This window comes from Sus scrofa, chromosome 3 (genome assembly GCF_000003025.6).
Source record: "Sus scrofa isolate TJ Tabasco breed Duroc chromosome 3, Sscrofa11.1, whole genome shotgun sequence".
NCBI classification, from domain to species: domain Eukaryota; kingdom Metazoa; phylum Chordata; class Mammalia; order Artiodactyla; family Suidae; genus Sus; species Sus scrofa.
Genome location: NC_010445.4, coordinates 100,233,821 through 100,257,759, shown reverse-complemented (window position 1 = coordinate 100,257,759; position 23,939 = coordinate 100,233,821). Strand labels below are relative to the sequence as shown.

General features: G+C 39.4%; 1 protein-coding gene across 27 annotated transcripts in view; it reads right to left on the bottom strand.

Moving 5' to 3' along the window:
• Nucleotides 454-23,939, bottom strand: part of SLC8A1 (solute carrier family 8 member A1) — a 433,804-nt gene continuing 410,318 nt past the window's right edge. For all 27 annotated transcript variants that reach the window (XM_021088307.1, XM_021088315.1, XM_021088333.1 and 24 more), the window contains one exon: nt 454-16,462. In XM_021088307.1, the coding sequence (XP_020943966.1) occupies nt 16,086-16,462 (377 nt within the window). In that variant the 3' untranslated portion in view covers nt 454-16,085. The remainder of the gene's footprint in view (nt 16,463-23,939) is intronic.

Sequence of the window (23,939 nt, the reverse complement as noted above, 5' to 3'; positions counted from 1 at the left end):
TATTTCCCACAAAATATTATCACTGAAATACATTGAAAGAATCCACTAGAATCTTTTTGGTTATAATACATTGTGTTTCCCACAAAATGAATAATCTGTAACGCATTTACCTTTGTGTGTGTGTCTGTGTGTGTCTACGTGTGTGTGTGGTGGTGTGTATGTACTCAAAATGGCAAGTCTTAGAGATTACACTCATCGGCATGGAAGAATAGAACCTGGAAAAAGTCAGTTAAGCATTCAAATGTAAAACTGACATATCACTACTCAGAAATTTCAAAATGCAGTGATTTAAAAAATAGCTTTAGACATGTGAACACCTTCGGGGTCAACTAGAGGAACGTTAGGATTGCTGTCTGCGTTTTTGCCCCTCGTCTTTCCATCCTCCCCCTCTCTGTCTGGGGAGTTTGTGGTGGGTCCTTTACACTGAGCATACAGAATGTGAATAGGTGCGTCTTTTTTTTTTTTTTCTTCTGTCTCTTACAGGGAATTAATTGTCACCTCTCAGGAAGAGGCACCTTTGACACAATGTCCTGCCTCCCTTTTTTTTTAAGGATTGCCTGTTGTGCTAGCTAGAATGAGTTAAGTTCACTATCAAAGTATCCACCAAGCTTATTCAGTGGGAATGAATTGCATCAAAGACAAAGGAGATGTTCTAAATGTTTCCTCCTTGAATTCTCCCATCTCACCTGCCCCTCACAGGGCACTCCCAGGGCATGAACTATGTTTTGTGCAGATATACAGTCTGTACAAGGTCCTGGTTCCTTCTGTTGCCCTCATCTAGGAAGCTCAAAATGTCTCTCAGTGTGAGCTTCCTACTGTCTACGCAAATTAATAGATGAAATCCAGGGAAGTCCCCATTGTAATAACAGTTGTGCCAACAACTATTATTATGGCTTATTAGAAGGGTTAAATTGCACCACTGGCCTGTGAAAATCACTCTGAATGGCACTGAAAGGCAAAAGCTGCCAGGATATTATCTGTTACCTTCTAATGTCAAGGCCTTTTTAAGGTACCATATAGGTTAAAAGGGCCTTAGAAGATGTAACTTATTTTCCTAAGCTTTCTGAGAGTATTTTCTTTTTTGGCCACCCATGGCTTATGGATTTCCCGGGCCAGGGATCAGATCTGAGCTGAAGCTGCAACCTACACTTAACACTGAACCCCTAACCTGCTATGCCCAGCTGGAGATCAAACCTGTGTCCTGGTGCTGCAGAGATGCTGCCGATCCCTTTGCGCCCCAGTGGGAACTCCTTTCTGAGAGAAAATTTTGATCCAGGTTTGTTTCAAGATTTAAGACTTGAGTTAATCACAAAAACCAAGGATGTGGACAAAGGCTAGCCACCGCTATAAGTTGGCCTTGTGGACTGCAAAGTTTTGGAAGAGAGGTCAAGGTGCTGGACCTGAGTGAGTCCCAGTCAGTGTGATCCAGCCCCTCCCCTACAAAAGTGCATGTCCCCTCAAAAGCATCTTGACATTTGGTGATTATTCTAAGAAGTATCTTCTCAGTGAGCCTTTAACTTTGAATGAAAGACAATATGTAGATGGAGATGGGCACGGGGGTGGGGACAGAGGATGGAGAGACTGTGCTTTAGCTGGGGCTATGTGATGGTCAGGTCACATCAGGGAAGAGCCAGTGAGAAAAAGCTGTCAGAGGCAGAACGTGGGATGGGACACCCAAATGCTCAAACTTTGACCAGGTCGACAGATTTTAGAGAAGCAAGTAGAACATTATGATATATCAGTTATCTTTTTCAGTAATTCCTGAAAAATAGCAGTCATTTGAAGGTATCTGACCAGTCTGACTCCTTCTAAGGAAAGATAGTTTAACATTTTTCTTCAAAATATTACTGTTGAGATTCTATTTGAGGCCTCTTTTTTGCCAACTTTGAATTTACTTTTCTGGATCAACAGGAGGGGCCACAATACATATGGATGTTTGAAGTAGCTGTTAATGTGTTATTTTCAGGTTTGAATTAAGGAAGCATACACACATATGCACACACACGTAACCTACTATCTTAAACTCCCTTACTAAGCCATTTTTAGAAGCAAAATCACTTGCTGGCTCTCCAGTCTGGTTCTGCACCAATTCAAATAAGCCTAGGAAAAAGCTCCCAGGGGTCTTGAGATTGATGTCTACTCTTTCTGTGGTTTCCAGCTTTTATGAGCTATGTGAGCCTTTGAAACTATCTCCTAAAACCAAAGCTCACTTGGAATCAGTAGTCATTTTAGTTCTGTCCATACCGTCTCTTCAAACTAGTAGACCTTGTCATTAACTATAACTCGGTTCTGTTAAATGTCGGTTTAGCATTAAGGCAAATGGGCCAGAGCTAATCAAGAAACAGGTGTCCAAGGTCATTCTCTAGACCCTGGCAGTCAGGCAAAGCAGATTAGCTGTTGGTTTTAAAAAAGAACTAGAAAAGCTGATGAGAAATCTCTTTGATTGGAGATCCTGCCTGAAGCTCAGTTACACAAGTAAGGAGTGTTTGTTAGGATCAATTTTCCTTTAAATTGTATTTTACATTGGATTGGTGGATATTTCTGTCCATATATCAGAATGGGCTGGGCCTAGGTGGAACTGATCATTTAAGCTTTAAAGCTTCTTCCTATGAGGAGACAGAGTTAAACTGTGCGTGACATGAATTTTTCTTGACCATGCAAACTTGAACATAACTTTAGAACCATCCCAAGGGCTTGTTAAAACCCACAGTGCGGGGCTCACTCCCAGAATTTCTGATTCGTAGGTCTGAGTTAGGGCCTCAGGTGGCACCAGAGAATTTAGACACCTATCAAATTTCAAAGTTGCTGCTTCTGCTTTCTTGTTGGGGACCAGGTGTTAAGAACCCCTGTAGCAGCTTATTTTAAAACACACCAGTTATTTGTGCTCCCAGGACAAAGCTTTTCCATTTAGAATGTGAAGATCAGTATTGGATTTTTCCCAAGTCATTCTTATAATGTAGTCAAGGGACAGATTCCACTGGTGCCAGTTTAATTTTTGAGAAACAGAGATTCCAAAGTTTAAGTCCTATATTTGCATATGCAGCAAATCCATGTAAAATGTGACACAAACTCATGCTCTAACCTATGACCTTCCTCTGAAGGGAATGTGCCTTTTATACAGTATTAGATTTGAGTCCCAAAAAAACTATTTCAGGAAGACTCTATGGCCTTTCTTCAGAGAATATTATTTTAGGAATAGTATTAAATGGCTCCTCTTGCCACACAGGTGAAATTCTTGTCCCTATTATCTCAGAGTGATTATAATAGCTAAGGTTGTTCACAGTTTCTTCCCCGAACACAAAATTATGTTGGGTTTTTCTAGTAAAATACTTTTTAAAGTCCATCTAATGCAAGGACCTATATAAAGGAGTAAAGAGGAAGCAAGAACACTAAAGGCACTCCGTGAAATTCCATCGATGCGAAATTCAGTTGGACAAGCTGTCAACACGTGTAATTAGAAGTTGCGGTTCTTTTGACTGACAGGTGGACCTGGGTCAGTTCAAGAGGCTGGGCTGGCACAAGGGGTTGAGGAAGAAGAGACATGAGTTTGTGTGAAGAGGCAGCTCCTGGTGCAGAAGGAAATTTCAGTCCATTTACAGGTTCGCGCCTTAATCCACGCACCTGTCACTGATTGACAGGGCTATCAGGATGGCTTAAGGCAGTCATCTCTAGAAAATGCTTATGGTGCAGATTTGTTTTTTAAAAAGGCAGAAAAATCTATGTTTCCAGTTTAGGATTTTCTAATCAAATGTGAAATGGGGGTCAAATTAAATGAGAGGTACTTAACAAAATATAAAAATAGGATGCCTACTGCTGTGGAATATCAGCTCTATATAAAAACTTATAATGGGAGAAGTAAAAGTAATTTTGTCCCTAGGTGGAAGTCAGAGACATTACTAGACATTACTATAGTTATGACAAAAATACTACCTTTTAAATTTCTCTCTCAACAACTGCTCTTGAAAGGTGGCTTTATCAGTTGCAGTGTTGGGAATTTTTGTTTACCTTTCCCCCTGACAAATGTGGCTTTGTGCCTCAGTGCTAATAAAATTGGCATATATTACTGCTGTGATGTTGAAATGGGTTTGCTATTTCTGATGGTATTCTAACTGGGATTCCTTCAGGAGAAAGCTTACATGTATTCCACTAAGACATTCCTTGTTTACATAAGCAGAGTTAGTCACAGTTGCTTTTTTTCCTTTTTTCTTTTTCTTTTCCCCATGGCAGTGTCTATATCCTCTTGCTATATTTTCTCCAACCGTGTGCAATTTCAGATTGCTAATGAGACATTTGGGCTGTGGCAAACCAGATGATTGCTAGGGATGGGATTGAAATCTTTTTGTAAAATGTTTTTCAGGATTCATTTTCTCCATAACAAGAGAGGTGTTTAAACGACATTTGAATCCATAGCAAATGCAATCCTTTTTTCATCTTCCTTTAGAATACTCTATCTTTTAACATCTTTCTCCTGGTCAATGTGCATCCTGTTTGTATGTACACACTTTAGTATGAAATCACTGCTGTCAGTCAGTTGTAATTAAGTACAAAAAAATGAAAAAGTAGAATTACTGTGGGAAACTGTGTGAAGTCACAGTTTACATTTAGAAGAACCACAGATTCAACCTTAGGAAAGTCACTGATGTGGAATGCACTCCCAACTCTTTAAATGTTCTGTTGTTGGCATACTGCAAAGGGAGACATTTTTTACTCTCCTTAGGGAAGGGAAATTTTTTCAGTAGTGCGTAAATGCCTATCAGACTTAATATGATTTTCTTGGCTTGACATTTACACTGGTAATCAAGTACCACAAGGCATTTTATGAGGACCAACTGGTTCACAACCTAAAGCACCTTCAACCCATACCCACTGGGTTGATAACAGGAACCATGGATCATATAGGGCTTGGTATGTTCTGGAAAACCAAGTGAAAGATGAAGTCCTCCATTTAATGATGAGGAAATTCAAGTCTTAGAGAGCTCAAGATTCATAATCCTCAAACAAATTCTAATTTTCAAAAGAGGAAAGCCTTTGGGGCCTCCTCCCTGGGGACTGTTTGATGTTGGAATGAAGAGGACATTGTGTCCTCAGACATAGGGACTAAGGTCTTCTCTACTTGGCTGTTAAAAGGTGACAGCTGGAGTTGGGACTCCCTGAGATACAGCCAGATACCTCAAAGTCAAAAGAGCAGCAGACAAAGAAAACCAGTGATGAATTAATATCAACACGTGGTAGGAAAAAAAAAATGCAGTAACGAGGAGGCCAATGATCTTCAGAACAAGTTTTTCCCCAACTTGAAATGTTGAAATAAGACTGGATGTCACTCTCCTATAGACTTTGGTGCATGGCAGACATTGGATATGTCTAAATTCATTTATCTCATTGGTGAAAGACAGAATGTGAAGTTAGGAAAATGAATGGTTCTATTTCTATTTAAGGAAGATTCCTTGATATGTTTCAGCCTGACCCCATTAAGCAGTCTCAAATTGACAAAATATCTCTAGACCAAAAATGGAAGGTTAATTTAATTAAAGTGTCACAACTGGACTCTTCCTGACTAAATTCAGGGCTAGTGTTAATTTTCTTGAAATTACCTTGTCTTGAATTCTTCATATTATCTTTGGGTGCCTATAATACTCTGCCCAAAATAAATGCTTAAAGTTTATGGGATTGTATGATTTAAAAAATGTGATAGACTGACATTTGATTTAAACATGACTCCATTACCTTGGTTATATGTATATGTTTTTTAAAAAGTTTTAACTGAACATAAAATAAGTCAATGATCTTGGAGGACAGATTTGTTAAACTGTGCCCTTTTGGGTTTAACTTCTTTCTGATTCTTTTTCCTCAGGTAATTTGCCAGTTGATATTTATTTAGCTCCAGTACCCAGATCTGAATTCTAATTCATGAGTACTGTCCAAACACTTTCTGCATTGCTCAATCCCTATTGATTTGCGAGGACTAAGCAGGAAGATGAAGCAACTTTAAGATCCTGTCATCAAAGTAATTTCTGACTTTTGATTAAGGGTTAGAAATAGCTCCTCAAATCTTTTTCCTAGGTGTGTTGCAGTCACTTTAAAAAAGCCATTTAGTAATAGTAATATGGAGACAATTAGAATGGTCTGTGCTACACAAAATTTCTGGATCAACCAATGAGGCTCCTGTTATTTTTTCCCCCCGTTTTTCTTTTATATTACAACCTCTGGAATGCCTGTTTCTCCTGGGAGAATTAGAAAATGAAAGGCAGATTCTGGAGCCATGTCAGTCTCCTACTGAAGGAGTGTGGGGAAATATTCCACTGGGAACCATGACAGATAAAATCTTCCATGGAGGAGCAAAACTTTTAGAGCCTGTCAGAAGCCTTGCCCACCTCTATAACCTAGCAGCCTGTGCTGAACCTTCCTCATTATTTTCAAATGTTGTTAAATATCTCGTGTATTGCTCTAAAGAGACCCAAACCAGTTCTGGTTTCTTCACAAAACAAACCCCAGCTTTGGGTAAAATCATATGTTACCCATGGATCTCATTTTTAGTTAGTGGAAGCTTCAAACTCTGAAGAGATTATCAATTAATTTTAAACAATAACAATGCAATTACTATTTTCATTTTACTAATGAAATAATGATTTTTTTTTTTTTTGAGTTGAAGAGTCAGTGCATTGGCTGGAAAGAAAAAAAAAATACAAGTTTAGACTAGTTATCACTGGATCCTCCTCATCACTTAGCTATGTTGCTTTCTCAGTGTTTTTAAAAACTGGTTCCATGGCAACCAGTTTGCAAAGAGGATTAATTCTCCAAGCAGGCAACAAGTATGTGATGGAGTTGCATGACTCTGTTTGGAAATGTTTGAGTCAAACGCAATATGCAGCTCAGAGCAGAAAAGAATCTCTGGAGGTAATATTCACATCAAGTGAAAAATGTATTTCTGGCATTGTTCTCATGCTCATAGACCATAGCCATCATGCAGGGGAGCAAGGTGATGAGGATTAGAATTGATCCCATCTATTTTGCCTACTTCCTGACCCCATCTAGCATTTGATGGTGACGTGATTATGAAACTAATAGTGATCTGTCTCTCCTGACTGACTTCTTGTTCACTTGTTGATACTCTATGATGGCATGGGGGAGAGCAGTGATTCGGCACTGATGTTGGTAAATCCCATGTCTCCATCATTGACAAATTTTCCTGGTAGTTTTGCAAAAATGCAATATCTGCTTCAGATCTGGCATTTAAAAGCGTCTCTCTTGGGTTTGTCCTTAAAATTAAAAATTTGAAACAGTCATTTTTAAAAGTAAAAAGTCAATTTAGTCTTTTGAAAGGGAATACAGCCCTTCCATTTGGCTTTCTCTCACCATCTGCAGTTGTTCCTGAAAGATGTGCACAGGGATTAAGGGTCAGAAATCAGAAAAGTGGACACTGAAGCAGAGCCACTGATGCAATCTAAAACTCATAGGTTCTTTGGATGCTTACTGGGAAAATTCCGAAACCATTTTGATGAGAAATAGACTCATTTGTTTTAAGAAAGTAAATCTATGCAGAATCTGGGAGAATAACCTGAGAACTATCAAGATTATTTTAAGCCTCATGTATACATTCACCATAGCATCATCTGTCTCAAAGAAGATTCAGCCTGTCAAATTTCCTATAGGATTAGTGATGGCAGCAAAACACTGTTCTTATTTTAGACTGAAATTCTTCCAAGTTGTAGCAACAGTGTAGCTAATAAAAATAACTTTAATTTTTTTGCATGATGCTATCCTTTGCTTAGATCCAGTACCACAAAAGTTTAGTTGATGAAATACCAATAAAGTCCTTCTAGTATTTTCAATAGAATTGTCCCAAATGGAGTCCAATATATAGTAAAACAGTTGGTTAAATAGGTTCCAGTGACTTGGCATGAAAGTTACATCCCACTTTCTACCCGCTCCTCATCCTTCCCCTTGGAGATATCTCATGCACCAACTGGTTGAAAGGGCTAGTTTGCAAAACTAGGGATAAGACAACCAGTATACATGAGAGTTGAGGCTTGGTTAAGTTGAGAATATCTAAGCTAAACTACAGCTAATGGAGAATCTACATGGTGGTAGATGATTAGGTATTAGGGGCAGAATTAGGTGGGCATCCCATTCTTTTTATCCCAACGTGCCAAAACACACTTCTAGAAAATAATGATGAATGTATGAGGGCTTGTTGGCTCACTGCTATGTTTCCAGGGAAAAATACAAAATTTCAGCCTTTTAATACCACAATATTTGACCTAGAGAAGGGTTATTTTTCAAGAGCTGTTTTCAATGTGCCCACTCCCCACCCTCCGCCGCCCCCATGGCCCAAAACAGAGGGTAATTCAGAAAGTCAGAAAGGAGCCCTAATTGATCCAAGAAATTTCTATTAGAAATGCTTGCCGACTGAGGGAAGAAAAATGAATTTCTGTCTTCTTAAAATCTACTTATTTTTTTGAAGAATAGATTTAATTAACAGTATTCTAAGCAGGTTTTACACAACTTTGAATTTGCATCTTTAGCTAAAAAGGAAAAAAAAATCTGAAATCTGCTTCCTTCCACATCTCTCTCCCATTTTTCCACGTATGAAAGAGATCTGATAAAAAGGAACACTAACCTGACATGGGCTTTTAGGGTAATCCTAGACATCTGAAAATGCAATTTGAGTTCTTTGGCATACATCATCTATTTTTGTATTTATGTATATTTAAGCTCTAGGAAGAGATGGAATAGAGGAGATTTTCTGCTGAAACCATGTCTGATTCTCACAGAAATAATCTTCAAACTAGCATTTCAAATCTTTTTGTTTTTGCATTGGTTGAAATGGCAACTTTTGATGAAAAAGAAGATTGAAAACAATGTTTTTATTTGCTGTGCATGAAAAGGCCAGTATTTCAGAAGCCTTTTAGCTACTGATAGGTCTGTCTGGACTTGTTTACTTAGGCTAGACTCAAGCTCAATATCCCATCTGAAGTATTAATTATTTTAAATATTCAAATTAATTATGAAGTGTGAATAACATCAAAGTGAAATGAGCCTTTTATAAATGAAGTTATCAAGTTACTATGTTGTGAAATTTAGAAAGTTCACAACAATAAAAAATGAGGAAATTATCAAAAGCATTTTTATAGGATATTTGTACAAGTCCAGTGTATACAGCAAAAGAATAGAATAATACAGAAAAATGTTCCAGAAGCATATTTTTTGGTTGCCAAAGCCAAAATTTGTGTATTCCCAGCTTTGATTCTCATATAAAAACTGAGAATACAAGTTTTAATTTTACTGTTGTTTTCTGAAAACTGGGAATCTATCTTCCTTAAGGATAATGACTTTCAAATATCTTAGACAAGGGTAGTTTCGGGTGAAATCTTAACACATTTTCTTTTGGCTCATTCTCTCATTTTAAAATATGTTCTTGCCAACCACATAGATAATTCTCACCCAGGTCATTATTTTAGCCATATTCTTCAATTATATGAGCATCATAAAAATGGCAAATCCTTCAAGATTTCTTCCTTGGAGTATTTTTCAAATTTTAATGTCAAGTATAAGAAGGTAAGATAATTATTTTTCTCAAAACTGGACATGTGGGCCGTAACAGCTTTATCTTAAATATTTATATAATTTAGTCTATTTTGGGGGTGAAATATTTTGAAAAGTGGTTACATATTTGGTTATTGAATAGAATTGTTCCTTCCACTTGGAAAGAAAGGGACCTTCATATTGGAGGATGGTTCATTGCAAATATAGGATCAGAGTTTAAGGAAAGATCTCTTTGGAGAATTTATCTATTGCCCAACCGTGTGGCTTCAAGAGGTCCAATAAAAAATTCTGCAAATTAAATGTAGGTTATTTCAACTTGAGAATGTAGGAGAATGTCTTCGAAAAATCTCTGAGCCAGATCCTTCTAAGCAAATAAAGAGTTTCCAGTAAGAGAGCTGTATAATCATTCTAGCACATGAATTCCCCTCTACACTCTCGGATTTGGCTAGGTAGATCTGTCTTTGCAATCAGAAAATCAGTAGGGTTGGCTGTGCTTTAATTGTCAAAATTGACTCAATAACATTGAATAACACTGAAGTTAGCTAATTTCTCTCCTGGTGTGTTTGGTTACAATGTGAATTTTACTACTATTTGCATATCATGAATATAAATGACCTCAGAGAAGCATTTGATCCACTCATATTTCTTGGAGGCATGGAAACTATACATGATATTTTTCTATGTTTATATATGTCACCTTTGAAGAAGTATGTGGGAGTCTTTATCCTTGTCCATACCTATATATATTGATAGAATAAAAGGCTAGGTAGATTGCCTCTGACATATGAAAAACTTATGATCCAGAGAGGAATAAAATGAACAATGCTGCTGTAGTGTGTAGCTGTAGGATATAACCTTGTCCTAAACATTTATAGAGATACCACCCTATGATCTAGTAACTGTTTTCTAGGTGGAACATCATTATATTTGATTTTCCAATGACAAATTCACTTTCAGAAAACACATGCCCAGAGGATTTTTAGCATGAGTCTTTTCCTTACTGCTGAGAGGCATAGTGAACACTGATGAGGTAATGAATGTGGTGGGAATGGACATGGAAGAACTACAAAAGTTAGAAATTGGGAAAAGAAAAAAGGTTGCATATTCTCAAGTGGATACCTCTCTGAGTCTTTGAAAAAGATCATGGGAAAGTCAAGCGTCTATGAAATACTGCATTGATGACCAGGCACTTCCAGGCAAGCAAGTCTTCCTGTAAAGACATGGGTCATAAATCTAACTACAAAGTTACGTTTCTTTTTTAAAGTTAAAATGGCTACAAATCAATCAATCCATTAAAATAGTTTATACAATGACCGCTAATTTAAAAGTCCCATAGGAAACTTGATTGGAGGACCTTTGACAAAATTAAAATTGGGAGAACCTCTGAATGTATCTTTTTGGATATCTTGGCGGGAAGGGAAAAAGCCATAGACAGATAGATACTCACCCATTTCTGTTGGCTGGAAAGCTGAAGCACTCTCTCCTTTGGGAGTCCTACCACTTGGTGGTCACTCCTACAGGTAAAGACATTTTCTGCTTTGGGAGATGATTAACCCTGGCTTGATGGGACTTCAAAAATGAAATCTCTCTTACAATAGTTTCTCCTTCCCACCTTTGAAGGTGGAGTACCAGTACAATCAGAGCTAACCAAAACTTCACATACGTTGGGTGGAAGACAATGAATGTGGCTAAGAAGTGGTAAGAACACAATTGTTGAAAAGAAGAGCAGAAATGGAATCCCTTACCAAAACCTATAGGTAGATCTGAGCGAAAGCTAATAGTAACATTTTTGTTTCTCTGTAGAAGTATGATTTTGTATATCTCTTCTATGTAATACAATTAATAAATTTCTATTTATCAATTGAAATCCCCACTTTACTAACAGCTAGAATGTCTTGGCCAAGTGCAGTGATTATGGCAACAAAAGTCAAGTGCCCTTTGTAGGTCATGTAAGATCCAGGGTTGTACATGGTTGATAATGAGATGGCCAAATATTCTTGAAGTTAGGAAACTATTCAAGACTTGCTCTGGATGTAACTGCCCAAGATCAGACCCAGAAAACGATGATGAAAAGTGGGACTTCACATCTTGAGCCAGGAAACATTGAAAAAGGACCTAGTTTACATCCTTGAGAAAGTGGTTTTTTCACACTTAGGGAATGGAGGGCTTTATCATCTATCAGAGGAAATGTGTGATTTTTTCTGATTGCTTCCACAGAGTTCTTAAGATGTTTTCAGAGCAAACTGGTGATTCTCACTTTGACAGGTTAGGATCAGGGGACCTGGGCTGTGGAAGCAACAATGAATCAAGTTCCCTGTGGACCATACCATGTGTAAGGTGAGCTTTTATTAAAAGTGAGACCACTGGGGGAAAAGTACCACATTAGGAATTTTCATGGTAGATAAAAGCCACCTAGCAGAATATCTGCAGGTTGTTGAAGACATCATGTTTTCAGAAAATAAAATAAAATAAAATAACAAAAAACCCCACCATTTTTTTAAGAAGAAAAAATATCTTAGGGTGTTTATGCTCTGAACCACAAAAGCCAAGCTCTATAAAATCTTCACTGGTGGAAGGCTTGAATCAGAATCTTTGAAAGAATAAAATTACAAGAGTTTAGAATTGTTGAGCCACAGCATTTGCTGAAGAGTTGCTAAACAGGGCTACTCCTTTTGCTGTTAAAGAAGTAAATGTTGGCTGCTCATTTTTGTGTTAAACCAAATATTGGGTCCCAGAAGATATATTAACTGTTGAGCCAAGACAATTATCTTTATAAATGAAAGCATTCCACACATGACCATGTATGGGTATAATCAGGAATTCCAAAGAAAATTTTAAGGACAATCAGATGAATGAAATATTACATGTACACAGTGGACGATTCTATTTTAGTAAGAACTAAATCTATTAATAGTAACATATACTTTTAAGTGGATACACAAACTAGAGATCACTTTTTTTCTCTACAAATGCTGATTTCATTTCCGGTGTCACCTCTTCCTATACTGTTTTGATTATGACATATGAATTAACATAATTAGACACACATTATTAATGATTCAGGAGGAATACAGTATGCAATAGTAAAAGAGCAATTTACTTAAGTATCTCTTGGGGAAGCACCTAGTTACACCCTTCTTTTTATTAGAATTGATTTGATATAGTAAATACTCCACATGCTAAACAGTGGTTTGATGTGGAACTGTTCATGAGTTCATGTTCATGAATGCAGAAAGAATGTAGGTAAGTGGTACCAAAAGATGGAAAGAAAACAATTAGTGAAATGTGAGAAATGTCCAACATTGATCTCAACAGTGTCAGAGAATGTACTGACACTATGCTCTCTTGAGACATTAAAAGGAAACAAGGCATGACCGAAGGGTTGACATTTGCAAGGTAAATACTGAGTATCTATTTTCTTTCTCTTGGATGAGGAGACCAGTTGCACAATAATACCGTTTTGGTCTTTATTTCTTCAAAACATGAAAACAAAGGATGAAGTAGATGACAATGAGAAGAGAGAAAACATTCCATACAGAATATGCTGTATCACTAGTGATTAAGTCAGAAACAATTAGAAACTTTATTTGTCTGTGTCAATAATGTGTACCATTTATAAGGAACAGCACAATTAGTGCACTCCCCCCCTAAAGCTGTGCACAATACACACAAAATAAAATAATCAAACAAAATGAAATTTTTACACAACTATAATGACTAATACAACCCTGAACAACCAGAATCATATTTTCCCTATAACATGAAAATTTCAAAAGCAAACAAACCAAAAAGCTTTGAACTTGAAATTGACCAATGGCAAGGATTTCTTAAAGTCCTCTGTGAAAATTTGCTATGGGATGGTTAACATTCCAAATATGGCTAGAAAGGAGTGCAAAGTCCTTCTGATGTTTAAACAACTCGTATCCTGTGATTATTTACTTGATGTTTCTAAGCTAGCTTTCTATTTAATAAATCTTCCCCCAAATGGGTTAGAGTGTGCCACCAGTGTGTTGGGCCATGAGTGGTCCAGGGTGATGCTGCAGGATACAGGAGAAGTTGTAGAGCTCTAGAAGGCATAGAAAAGTACTGTTGTCCAACAGAGAGAAAAACTGAGATTAACCGGGCCTTCTCTTGATCTGAATCACCAATATCATATTGTCTCACCTGGTTTAAATTGAAAAGATGTTCATATCTGTAAGATTGGCTAAGGATACCCAGAATGCTTAGGAAAACCTGTACCTTATACTCTCCTAGTTAAAGAAAAATCATAGATATTTAGACAAGAGAGTTTCATACTTGCCTTTTTCTTGCAAGGTCAAACTGTTTCCCTTTGGCTGGGTTAGCTCTTGCTTATAGAAATGGCCATCACCTTAACAGGGAACCCCCTCAGGACAGGGATCTGGGCTGTCTTATCCGTGGTTCAGTTCCTAAGAGAGAGCACCTCTTGCAGGACCTGGCATGTTGAATGGGTACCAGCATTTCATTATTCATTCAGGAACCCAGTGTTTATTAAATGATGAATGATTGTGATTACTAAGTGACAGAAGAGAAAATAAGAAATGAAAATTGTTAAGTATACCTTTAAATCAATACAGAGGGCCTGAGGGGTGGCTCTGGCCTTGGATTCTTTAGAGAAGTATCTGAGAGGGGACCTGTGTCATTCCATTTCTCCTCATTCATGGACTCCTGACGATGGAATGTTGGGTTTATCCACGCTCTTTGATATTGTGAAAATGAAAGAACCGTTCCTTTTCCAGGGTTAATCCCTCCCCACCCCCCAGGGCAATCCTCCTGGGAGGTACACATTAGCTCATATAATTGCTTCCTCCTTTGTCCTAAGTAGAGAAGACACACTTGCAAAGGCCTATTGCTCACCGTGGCTTCTTTCCTCCTCAGGAACTGCAGATATAATCGGAGGGATCCAGACGGCGAAAGAAACAGGGCTCCAAATAGCCTTTTACATAAAAAAATAAAATAACAAACCAGCACTATCTACCATCTGTGCCAGACAGAGCAGATGTGAAATAAATACTCTGGGGGCAGGAGTGTCACGGGAGTGGAGGCTTCTAAAGCCCGGCACATCTAATACCTTCCCTTCTCTACAGCACCTTCACCTTTGCCTTCCTGAATCAATGGAGTTTTGCAGAGGTTTCCCAGGTGTACCACATGGCTAGCTACTTCTCCACGAAGATACTCTATGGTTGGCCTGCTGTCCTCTCAACATCTTTAACCTCCCATGGGGCAGTTACAGTGCTTCTTAGACATGAAGGTTGCAGGTCCAAACCATTTCCTCCTTTTATCGCTCATACAACTCAATTACAACACAAAGGTGACAACTCAGGTGAAAGGAAAACTCACTGATGTCTTCAATGTCCAATCAATGTCGCTGAATGGGAGAACGTATATGCTCTACTCTACTATATACAGCTACGCTTTGTTTTGTTGTATTTATTTTTCATCCATGCACTGTGTAACAGGTATCACAACAACATTCCCAAACAGGCACATGAAGGAGGAGCAAATGTTCAGTCATGACTGGGACACAGCTATGCAGGCCATGGATGCTTTCGAAAACAAAACCGATGGACGATCCCAGGCAACACCAGTGTGGGACTGAGACTCGAACTGATGTGCATGGAAAAGGATGATGTGCTTTTAGAATGGGGTTATTCTTCCTGTTTGTAGGAGGGTTGGTGGGCAGGAGGAAGAGGCTTGGGAGCTGAACCGGTGCGGGGGAGGGGGCTAGTTGGGCTGGAACACCAGAATAAGGGCCTTGCCAATCACAGTCCAGTGCTAAAGAGATAGGAAAGGGTTTTCATGTTCCTGGGAATCTAGGCATGTGATTCCTATACCTGTTGAACAAGAGTGCCAGGTATCATATCTTTAAATATCAGACTGACTCTTTCCTTGGCTACATTCCAGCTCCCATATTTCTTCTTGGAGGCAGTGTCACCTCTGCTCTCGTGCCAGAGGTGAGCATGAAATTTAGTAACAGGGTGAACACATGCTTCTTTCTTCTTCCATGCCCATTTCCTTTCTCACTCCAGAATAATTTTTAAAGTGTGTTGGGGAAAGAGTAATCTTAATGATTTTCATTTCTACCAGAAACCCATTTGCATTTAGATTGGTCATCACTCTCCATAAGAGAAGCAAAAACCCTGATTCTCCCCACCTCAAATCAATAAAACAAAACAAAAACAAAAGCTTAACATCAGCAACCTCCTTGTCCCCTGCCCCAGACAAGCAAAAACAGAAAACAAATCAAAGACTTAACAATTTATGAACCCGGGGAGAACACAGCCCTTCTAGGCTGAGCTGCAAAGATGGCCCTGCCTCCATGCCTTGTTCAACGTGACGATGCCCCTGGGAACGGGAGGTGATGCGTTCTCGCTCCAGCCCTAGTACAGAGTATGCTCTTGAAGCTGGATTCCATCAGCAGGTAAGTGGACATGACAAATGTCAGTTTCCTCTGTTTGTTATACATAATTTTTATGTATATATATATGTATATATATATAAATTTACTATATCTGATTGTTCCTTTAGAAGCCTTTTATGTGGCAGTAGGCCTCCAGGGAGGAGAAGAAAATGTACAAGAGCCACAGGAGCACAAAGAGGCAGGATGTGAGGAGCTTGGCAGTCCGGGGCCCACCCAGCTCACCTCCGATTTCTGGCCTTCGCCGATACAGCAGCACCCCCACATTGATGAAAGCAAAAATGGTGAAGAGTGTGACAGAGAAAGCTAGCGTGCCAGGGGACACTTTGAACTGTTCCCCGTTGGCCGCATGGTAGATGGCAGCGATGGACCAGGCCACGCCGATTCCCAGGAAGACATTCACCGCGTTGCTGCCCGTGACGTTACCTATGGATGCGTCTGCGTACTGGTCCTGGGTAGCAGCCACTTTGCTTGCAAATGTGTCTGTGGAGGAAGGAGAAAAAGGCAATGACATTTCATTAGCCACTTAAGGACGTCTGTGGGGTGCTAGAAGCCATGGCCATGTCCTCTGGAATTGAACTCTTGATGGAAACCCTGCAACCAGGAGAGTGTTTCAGTGAGTCCCGGGGTGGTCAGAACAACAGGATCCAGGTACCAGCGCTTGAGAAGTCAGTGTTGGTGAGTTATAGGTGACCTTGATCAAGTTCTTTACTCACAGATACCACAAATCTCTGTAATACTGAGCTTTCAGGGCGGCCTTTTTTCAGAGCATTATCATGGCCCATCTACATCAGAATCGGATGTGGCCCTTTTTAAGGGTGACTATTGCAAGACTTCACCCAGATGTGCAGGACCATAACTGCCAGGGCTCAGGAACAGATTTTTAACAACATGCCCAAAGATTCTAGGTCACTACGGTTTGAAAACGGCTGCTAAAGCATGCTACCAAAGGATGCTACAGCCTCAGCTCTGGTTTATAGGTAAGAAGGTTTAGTGATTAGGAAATATTTCCAAAGATTCAAGAGCAAGGCAGCAGTGGAACTGAAACAAATTGACCATGACCATAATAACAATCATTGGCATTTGCCTAGAGCTTACAAATAGGAAAGCAGATCTACCTGTGTTACTGCATTGATGATGATGACAATTCTATGAGGGGAGGAAACCTTATAGGCGAGGATACTGGGTTCAGGGAGGGTAGGTAATGGATGCAATATCACACAACGAGGAGGAAGCCATGTCAAGTCTTGAGCTCGGGCCTCCTGCCTTTAGGCAAATATTTGTTTATCAAGCTATCTCACCTTTTAGTGCACCTGGCATATAATGGCCATCCTCTGAGCTCTTTGTTCACCAACAACCCTGAATGCATCTTTTCCCTGAAGCTAGGAAAGTCATACATTTCCTTTATCTACATGGAGCAGGATAAGATTGACTTAGACTTCTTGAGGAGGAGAAACACAGGGGTTTAGAGCACACTTGAGCCAGAGGGTTTCAAATCCTGCCTTCACAACTGAGTGTGGGACCCCAGGCACTTTGCTTCATTTCTCTGAGTCTCAATTTCCTAATCTGTGAAATGGGGATAGTACTGTTGTTGAGATATTATACGTAAAATGTTTAAGTTTCTTGGTACAAAATAAGAGTAGCTTTTTTGTGTAAGCTTCCCATTAGCTTTGAGAAGACAGTGTGAATGGAGCTGCCTAGGTCAGTTTATTAAAAAGTTGAGGCTGGGTCTGAAATAGTTTCCTTTATTAAGAATGTAAACAGAACATGAAAGATACTCAATTATTTTCTACATGATCACCTAGTTACTGATATCAAAGTCCTTTCAGTTACCTCTGCAAAATATGTTGCACAGTAGGTTTAGAGTACATATTAGTAACTGCCAAATTGCACTTGAATTTGCAAAGCCAGTAAGGGCAGGTATGCTATTACCACAAGGCTCATGCTCTGAGCATGCAGGCAGTTGTATGATATCTGCATTGCTTTCTCCCTTCTGTTGGTATTCTGTTGCCATTCTGTTACCACCTCTAATGGGAACCATATAGTATGGCATCTACACCAGTCTGTGATTCTTCTTCTTTACCATGGATAGGTGAGGTTATTTAGGCTGCTCAAAGGCTACTGCATCTGTGGTCTCAAATTCTCAAAGGGAATTGGTTAACCTTGAGGGCCTACCACATAGATTCTGACCTCCCTCTGTTATGGAAGGCAGGTTTTAGTTACTGCTTTTGTTTTGTTTTGTTTGTTTTTTAGGGCCTCATATGCAGCATATGGAGGTTCCCAGGCTCGGGGTCAAATGGAGCTGCAGCTGTGCTCTATCCCACAGCCAGAGCGACACTGGATCCAAGCCTCCTCTGTGCACCATGCCACAGCTTGTGGCAACACTGGATCCTTACCTCACTGAGGAATCCTTGAGGCCAGGGATCAAATTTGCATCCTCACAGAGACAATGTTAGGTCCTTAATCTACTGGGTCACAATGGGAGCTCCTATTTACTGTTTTATAAAGAGGCAAACACTGCTTACTCTATGCTACATGGATAATTTCATTTAACCCTCTTAACAGCCTTTTAGTTATTATTCCACTTTTACAATTTGGAAAAAAAATGATGTTATGATACTGTGCCTCTTGGACCAGGTGTCCATCAAGAGAACAAGGATTTTTAGACCAATCTCTTTGATTTCAGTCCATACTACACTGCCCCTCCCAGACTGCCTATCAGTCTGTTTAAGGTTGCCCCAGTGCTCCTAGTCAGAAACTCTGAAACGGCTTTCCACGGGATGCTTCTTGTGATAGTGTGAGTGAAGACTGGAGAAGGCGTTGGCAGTTTGCTAACCTGTCCTCTGGATTTGTGCTGCTTTTTGCAATCATGATCACACACTGCAGCTGGATCAGGATGATCACAGAGGCTGGTGAGTGAAAGCCAAGCGGGACAAATCTTAATGGTTTCTTGCACTTCATTATTAAGGGTTATGAGGAGCTGCTGCAGCAGCAGCAGCCTCAAAAAAAAGGAAGTCATTTTGCTTTTAATTTTCAGGGACAGGACAGCTGAGCAAGGAAAGTGACAGAACAGAGTCCAAGACAGGAGAAAACTGCTTATATCTCAGCTGCCGACAAGGAACACCTGAGATGTTATTCTGTGCTGCCAGGGCTGCTGGCAGTGATTGGGGGTAGGGAGGGGAGGTGCAGGGGTGGGGACCTGGTGTGTTCCACAGCACATACCTGCTTACCTCCCTTGGCCCACAGTATGGGGCACACTGGACTTCCTGGGTGCCCCACCTCTACTCAGAAACCATGGACTCTCTGGATGACATCTCTATTGCTGCATCAGAAGGGGATGAGGCACAAAAATCAAAGATTTCTGGGCCAACCTGGGTCTGCAGGGATTTCCTATCCCTCAGGCCACTTTGCAATAGCCTATTCATGTGACTATTGAGAGAATTATTGTAATAATAGGTTTCCATTTACAAATGCCTTTCTTTGGATCCTCTGAAAACTAGTGGCCCAAGTGATTAGCTCATCACACAAATGAAACATGTTTGGGTCTCTGAGTGGGGTAGGTGTTTTATTGTTTTTTTTTTTTTTAAACGTGGGTTACATATCAGACCTTTGTTTTTCAGTTCAAAAGCTGTATAAAAAAATGCAGAAACACATGTAAATTCAAACCATTGGCATAACTCCAACAGAGACAACTCTGTTTTCCACATGCAGTGTGGTGAGATCTCCCCAAATTACCTTCTGTCACTGTGCTTTGCACACAGATCAACTCATCAGACTGTGAGGCACTGCCAAGCCTGACCCTGAACACCAAGCCTATAACCTGCTTTTGGCTGAACAAGGTAAAAGCCTGCCCTTCAAATGCCACTCCCCAATGTGAAATCCAAGCAAGAACTACTGCCATGGTGTAAGCATATTCAGAACTTGGCCCAGTAAATACAGACATATATCAGATTTCCAATGTGACTGGTACAAGCTAAGTATGTCTCTGTGTGTGTGTGTGTGTGTGTGTGTGTGTGTGTGTGTGTGTGTGTGTGTGTGTGCGTGCCAACATTTCTACGTAAGGCTATGATCCTTATAGGAATTTTTGTTTCTAGCTCCCACCTTGAATTTTATTTTTTAGGTTTTTACTTTTTCTGTCATCTTTGATTTACATTGTTCTGTCAATTTCTGCTGTACATTAAAGTGACCCAGTCTTTTACACACACACACACACACACATTCTTTTTCTTACATTGTCCTCTATTATGTTCCATCATGAGTGACTAGATATAGTTCTCTGTGCTATACAGCAGGATCTCATTGTTTATCCACTCCAAATACAATAGTTTGCATCTACTAATCCCAAACTCCCAGTCCATCCCATTCCCTTCCCCTTGGCAACCAGTCCATCCCATTCCCTTCCCCTTGGCAACCACAAGTCTGTTCTCCAAGTCCATGAGATTGTTTCTTTTCTATAGAAAGGTTCACTTGGGTTGTATATTAGATTCCAGATATAAGTGATATCATATGATATTTGTCTTTCTCTTTCTGACTTACTTAGTATGCATCTCTAGGTGCATCTGTGTTGCTGCAGATGGCATTGGTTTGTTCAGCCGTAGTCTTAGACTTTTGGCCCTGCCTCCTTGGTACCTATGACTGTAATTCATGAACAGGGAAGATTTGTCTAGGAGGCAGTGTGGCTGGAATTAAGCTACACATTACAGAATTAGGACTTAATTGTTTTCTGCATCTAACTTTGGCCAAGTCATCTGGTCAATAGGCAGAAATACGTCAACACACTTCCCTTTCCTCCAGAAATTATTTAACTGAATTTCTCAAACTTTATAGCAACATATAGATGAAGACAAACATCTCTTCTGTGAAAAGGATAGTTCATGGAGGGTTTCTGAATTATGAATTATCTAGAGTTTCGCCCCAGATTATTTATCTTAGTCTTGACTCTTAGCATATGCTGGGGGCCAGCTGTTCAACTCTCAAGTGGTGTGTGCTCAGGAACCAACACTGATTTTGATTGGTGTCCAGCTGCTGAAGGAGAAATGGTTGCTGCCTCTGAGCACCTGTGAATTACTGACAAGGGAAGAGACAGACCAGAGGGTTCAGAGCTCATGGTGTAGCAGTGGGAGAAGCCTCAAAGGGACACTCTGGGCTCTTCCATGTGTGTGTTCTTGGGTAAGGTACTTCACTCTTTTGGGTTTCCTACCTACTTTTTGGGTGGTATACAGAATACATCAAAATACTAAATTCATACATATGGTTTTGGTGGGATTTTTCCTTTTTGTGGGAGTATGTACATGACCACCCATCTTAAAATTGACTAGCAATAACTTCTTATGTTAAAGAATAGATAACCTAATTGAAATATTCAAAGTCATCTCTAGACCTGAAGATATGGCTGTTTATGAAATTGTGGTTATATTTGTGAAGTTAAACCACATGTCACAGAGTCATTTACCTCTTAAAAATAGATAAGACATTTTGACAATATCGTTTACTTCAAATCACGTGACCATTTGTATATGTGAAGCCATGGGATAAATAGTAGCAGCAATGACTGTGTTTCAGGTACTGTATGTAATAGCAAGTTTGTATTATCATTGGCATTGGGAATACTGGGAGAGCCTAGTTAAAAAAAATGAAGATTTGGTGAAAAATGGGTAGAAGACCTAAATAGACATTTCTCCAAAGAATACATACAGATGGTAACAGGCACATGAAAAAATACTCAACACCACTAATTATTAGAGAAATGCAAATCAAAACTACTATGAGGTACTACCTTACACCACCCAGAGTGGACAGCATTGAAAAGTCTATAAATAACAAATGCCAGAGATGGTGTGGAGGAAAGGAAACCCTCTTGCACTGTTGGTAGGAATGTAAATTGGTACAGCCACTATGGAGAAAACAGAATGGAGGTTCCTAAAAAAACTAAAAATAGAACTACCCTATGATCCTGCAATACCACTCCTTGACATATATCTGGAGAGAACCATGATTCAAAAAGATACATGCACCCCAATGTTCACTGCAGCACTATTCACAATAGCCAAGACATGGAAACAACCTAAAAGACCACTGAAGGAGAATGCATAAAGAAGATGTGATTACATATACAATGGAATAGTACCCAGCCATAAAAAAGAATGAAATAATGCCATTTGTAGCAACATGGATGGACTTCGAGATTATCATACTAAGTCAGAAAAGACAAATACCCTATGATATCACTTATACGTGGAATCTAAAATACAACACAAATGAACATAGGTATGAAAAATAAAAAAAAAACAGAGAAAACTTGTGTTTGCCTTGGGGGAGAGAAGGATTAGAGTTGGAATTATCATATGCAAACATATATAGGATGGATAAACAATAAGATCGACTGTATAGCACAGGGAAAAGTATATGAAAAAGAATATATATAATTGAATCACTTTGCTGTACAGAAATTGACACAACATCGTAAATGAGCTAAACTTCAATAAACTCCCCCCCCCCCCAAAAAGGGCCACATCTGCAACATAGGGAAGTTCCCAGGCTAGGGACTGAAGCAGAGCTGTAACTGCCGGCCTATACCACAGCCATAGAAAGAGCACCTCAGTATCTGAGCTGCACCCTTGACCTTCACCACAGCTCACAGCAATGCTGGATCCTTAACCCACTGAATGAGGCCAGGGGTCAAACCCGCATCCTCATGGATTCTAGTTGGGTTCATAACTCACTGAGCCACAGTGGGAACTCCCTCAATAAACTTTTTGAAAAAGGAAGAGTTAGGGTTCCACCCTCTACCCACTTAATCAGAAGGTGAAAAAAATCACAGAAATATGCATTTTAATAAGGGCCCAAGGTGGTTATTGTTCACACACAGATTCAAGAACCACAGGTGTCAATCATGGAAATAGAGGCTGCAGCTCTAAGTGCCCACAACTTTGGCCTTTCTGGGAAGAAGACATGGTCCAGTTTCAGGGAAGCAGCTAATTAAGGAGAAGGAAGGAACAGTTGATTTCTCTTAGGGATGGTGAGGCCTTCTGACAGAGTATACACTTGCTCATCAAACAGCTTGGGTAGGCTTGTGGGGGGGTTGGGAGAGGTACTGCTTTACCATGAAGTGTCTCCCCTACCCCCCTCAAGTTCCACTATGCTCTTATTTTTTTTTTTTTAACCCTGTTCGAGCATGGCTACTATGAAAGGCCAAGGAAGGAGGGAAATTAATTTAAATGAATTAAATTCTGGCTCTTTATGGTCTTGAAGGAAATGAGTTAATGTGAAAAACACGTAAAATAGAGCCTGGCACTTAAGGAGTGCTCAATATTGGTAATTATTTTTATAATGCAACAAAGCCAGATCCCAAGAAAATCTGTAAGTGGTACAGAATTCAGAGTTACTGTACTGATTCTGAACTTCTGGGGAGTTAGAACACCATTTAAAGACATATTTAAAAACATGGCAGAACATAAAATTATTCTTAAAATCAAAGGGATTTTTATTTTTAAAATTCCATATAACCTAAGCCATAACAAAATTAAAGATCTGATTTAAGGCTCCAATTTTACTAGTGACTGAAAGGCAGGCATCTTTGCTTCAACAATGTATATATTCCTCTTTTCTATGCACTTTTTGTTTTGCTCTTTGAGAAGTCAAATGGAAATTTTACTTGTGTAGTAATTCATCTGTCACTAAGGAACTATAACAGGCTTTTGTCTTTGGGGGTGATATTTACTTTAGTAAAATATGAAACACAGAAACCCACATTCACTCATATATACACGCTTCACTGGCTCATGTGAAAAGAATCCTTGTTTGTTATCCCAGTGAAGTTTAAGAGATGAGGGAATTACTAATGTTTGATTGCTTAATGACCAGTTAGTAGTAGAGTTCTAAAAACTGAAAAAGGGAAAATCATTTAAAATTTCTGCCCATAAAAACTGTCCCTGAAAAAGAAATGGAGCAGTGATGACTT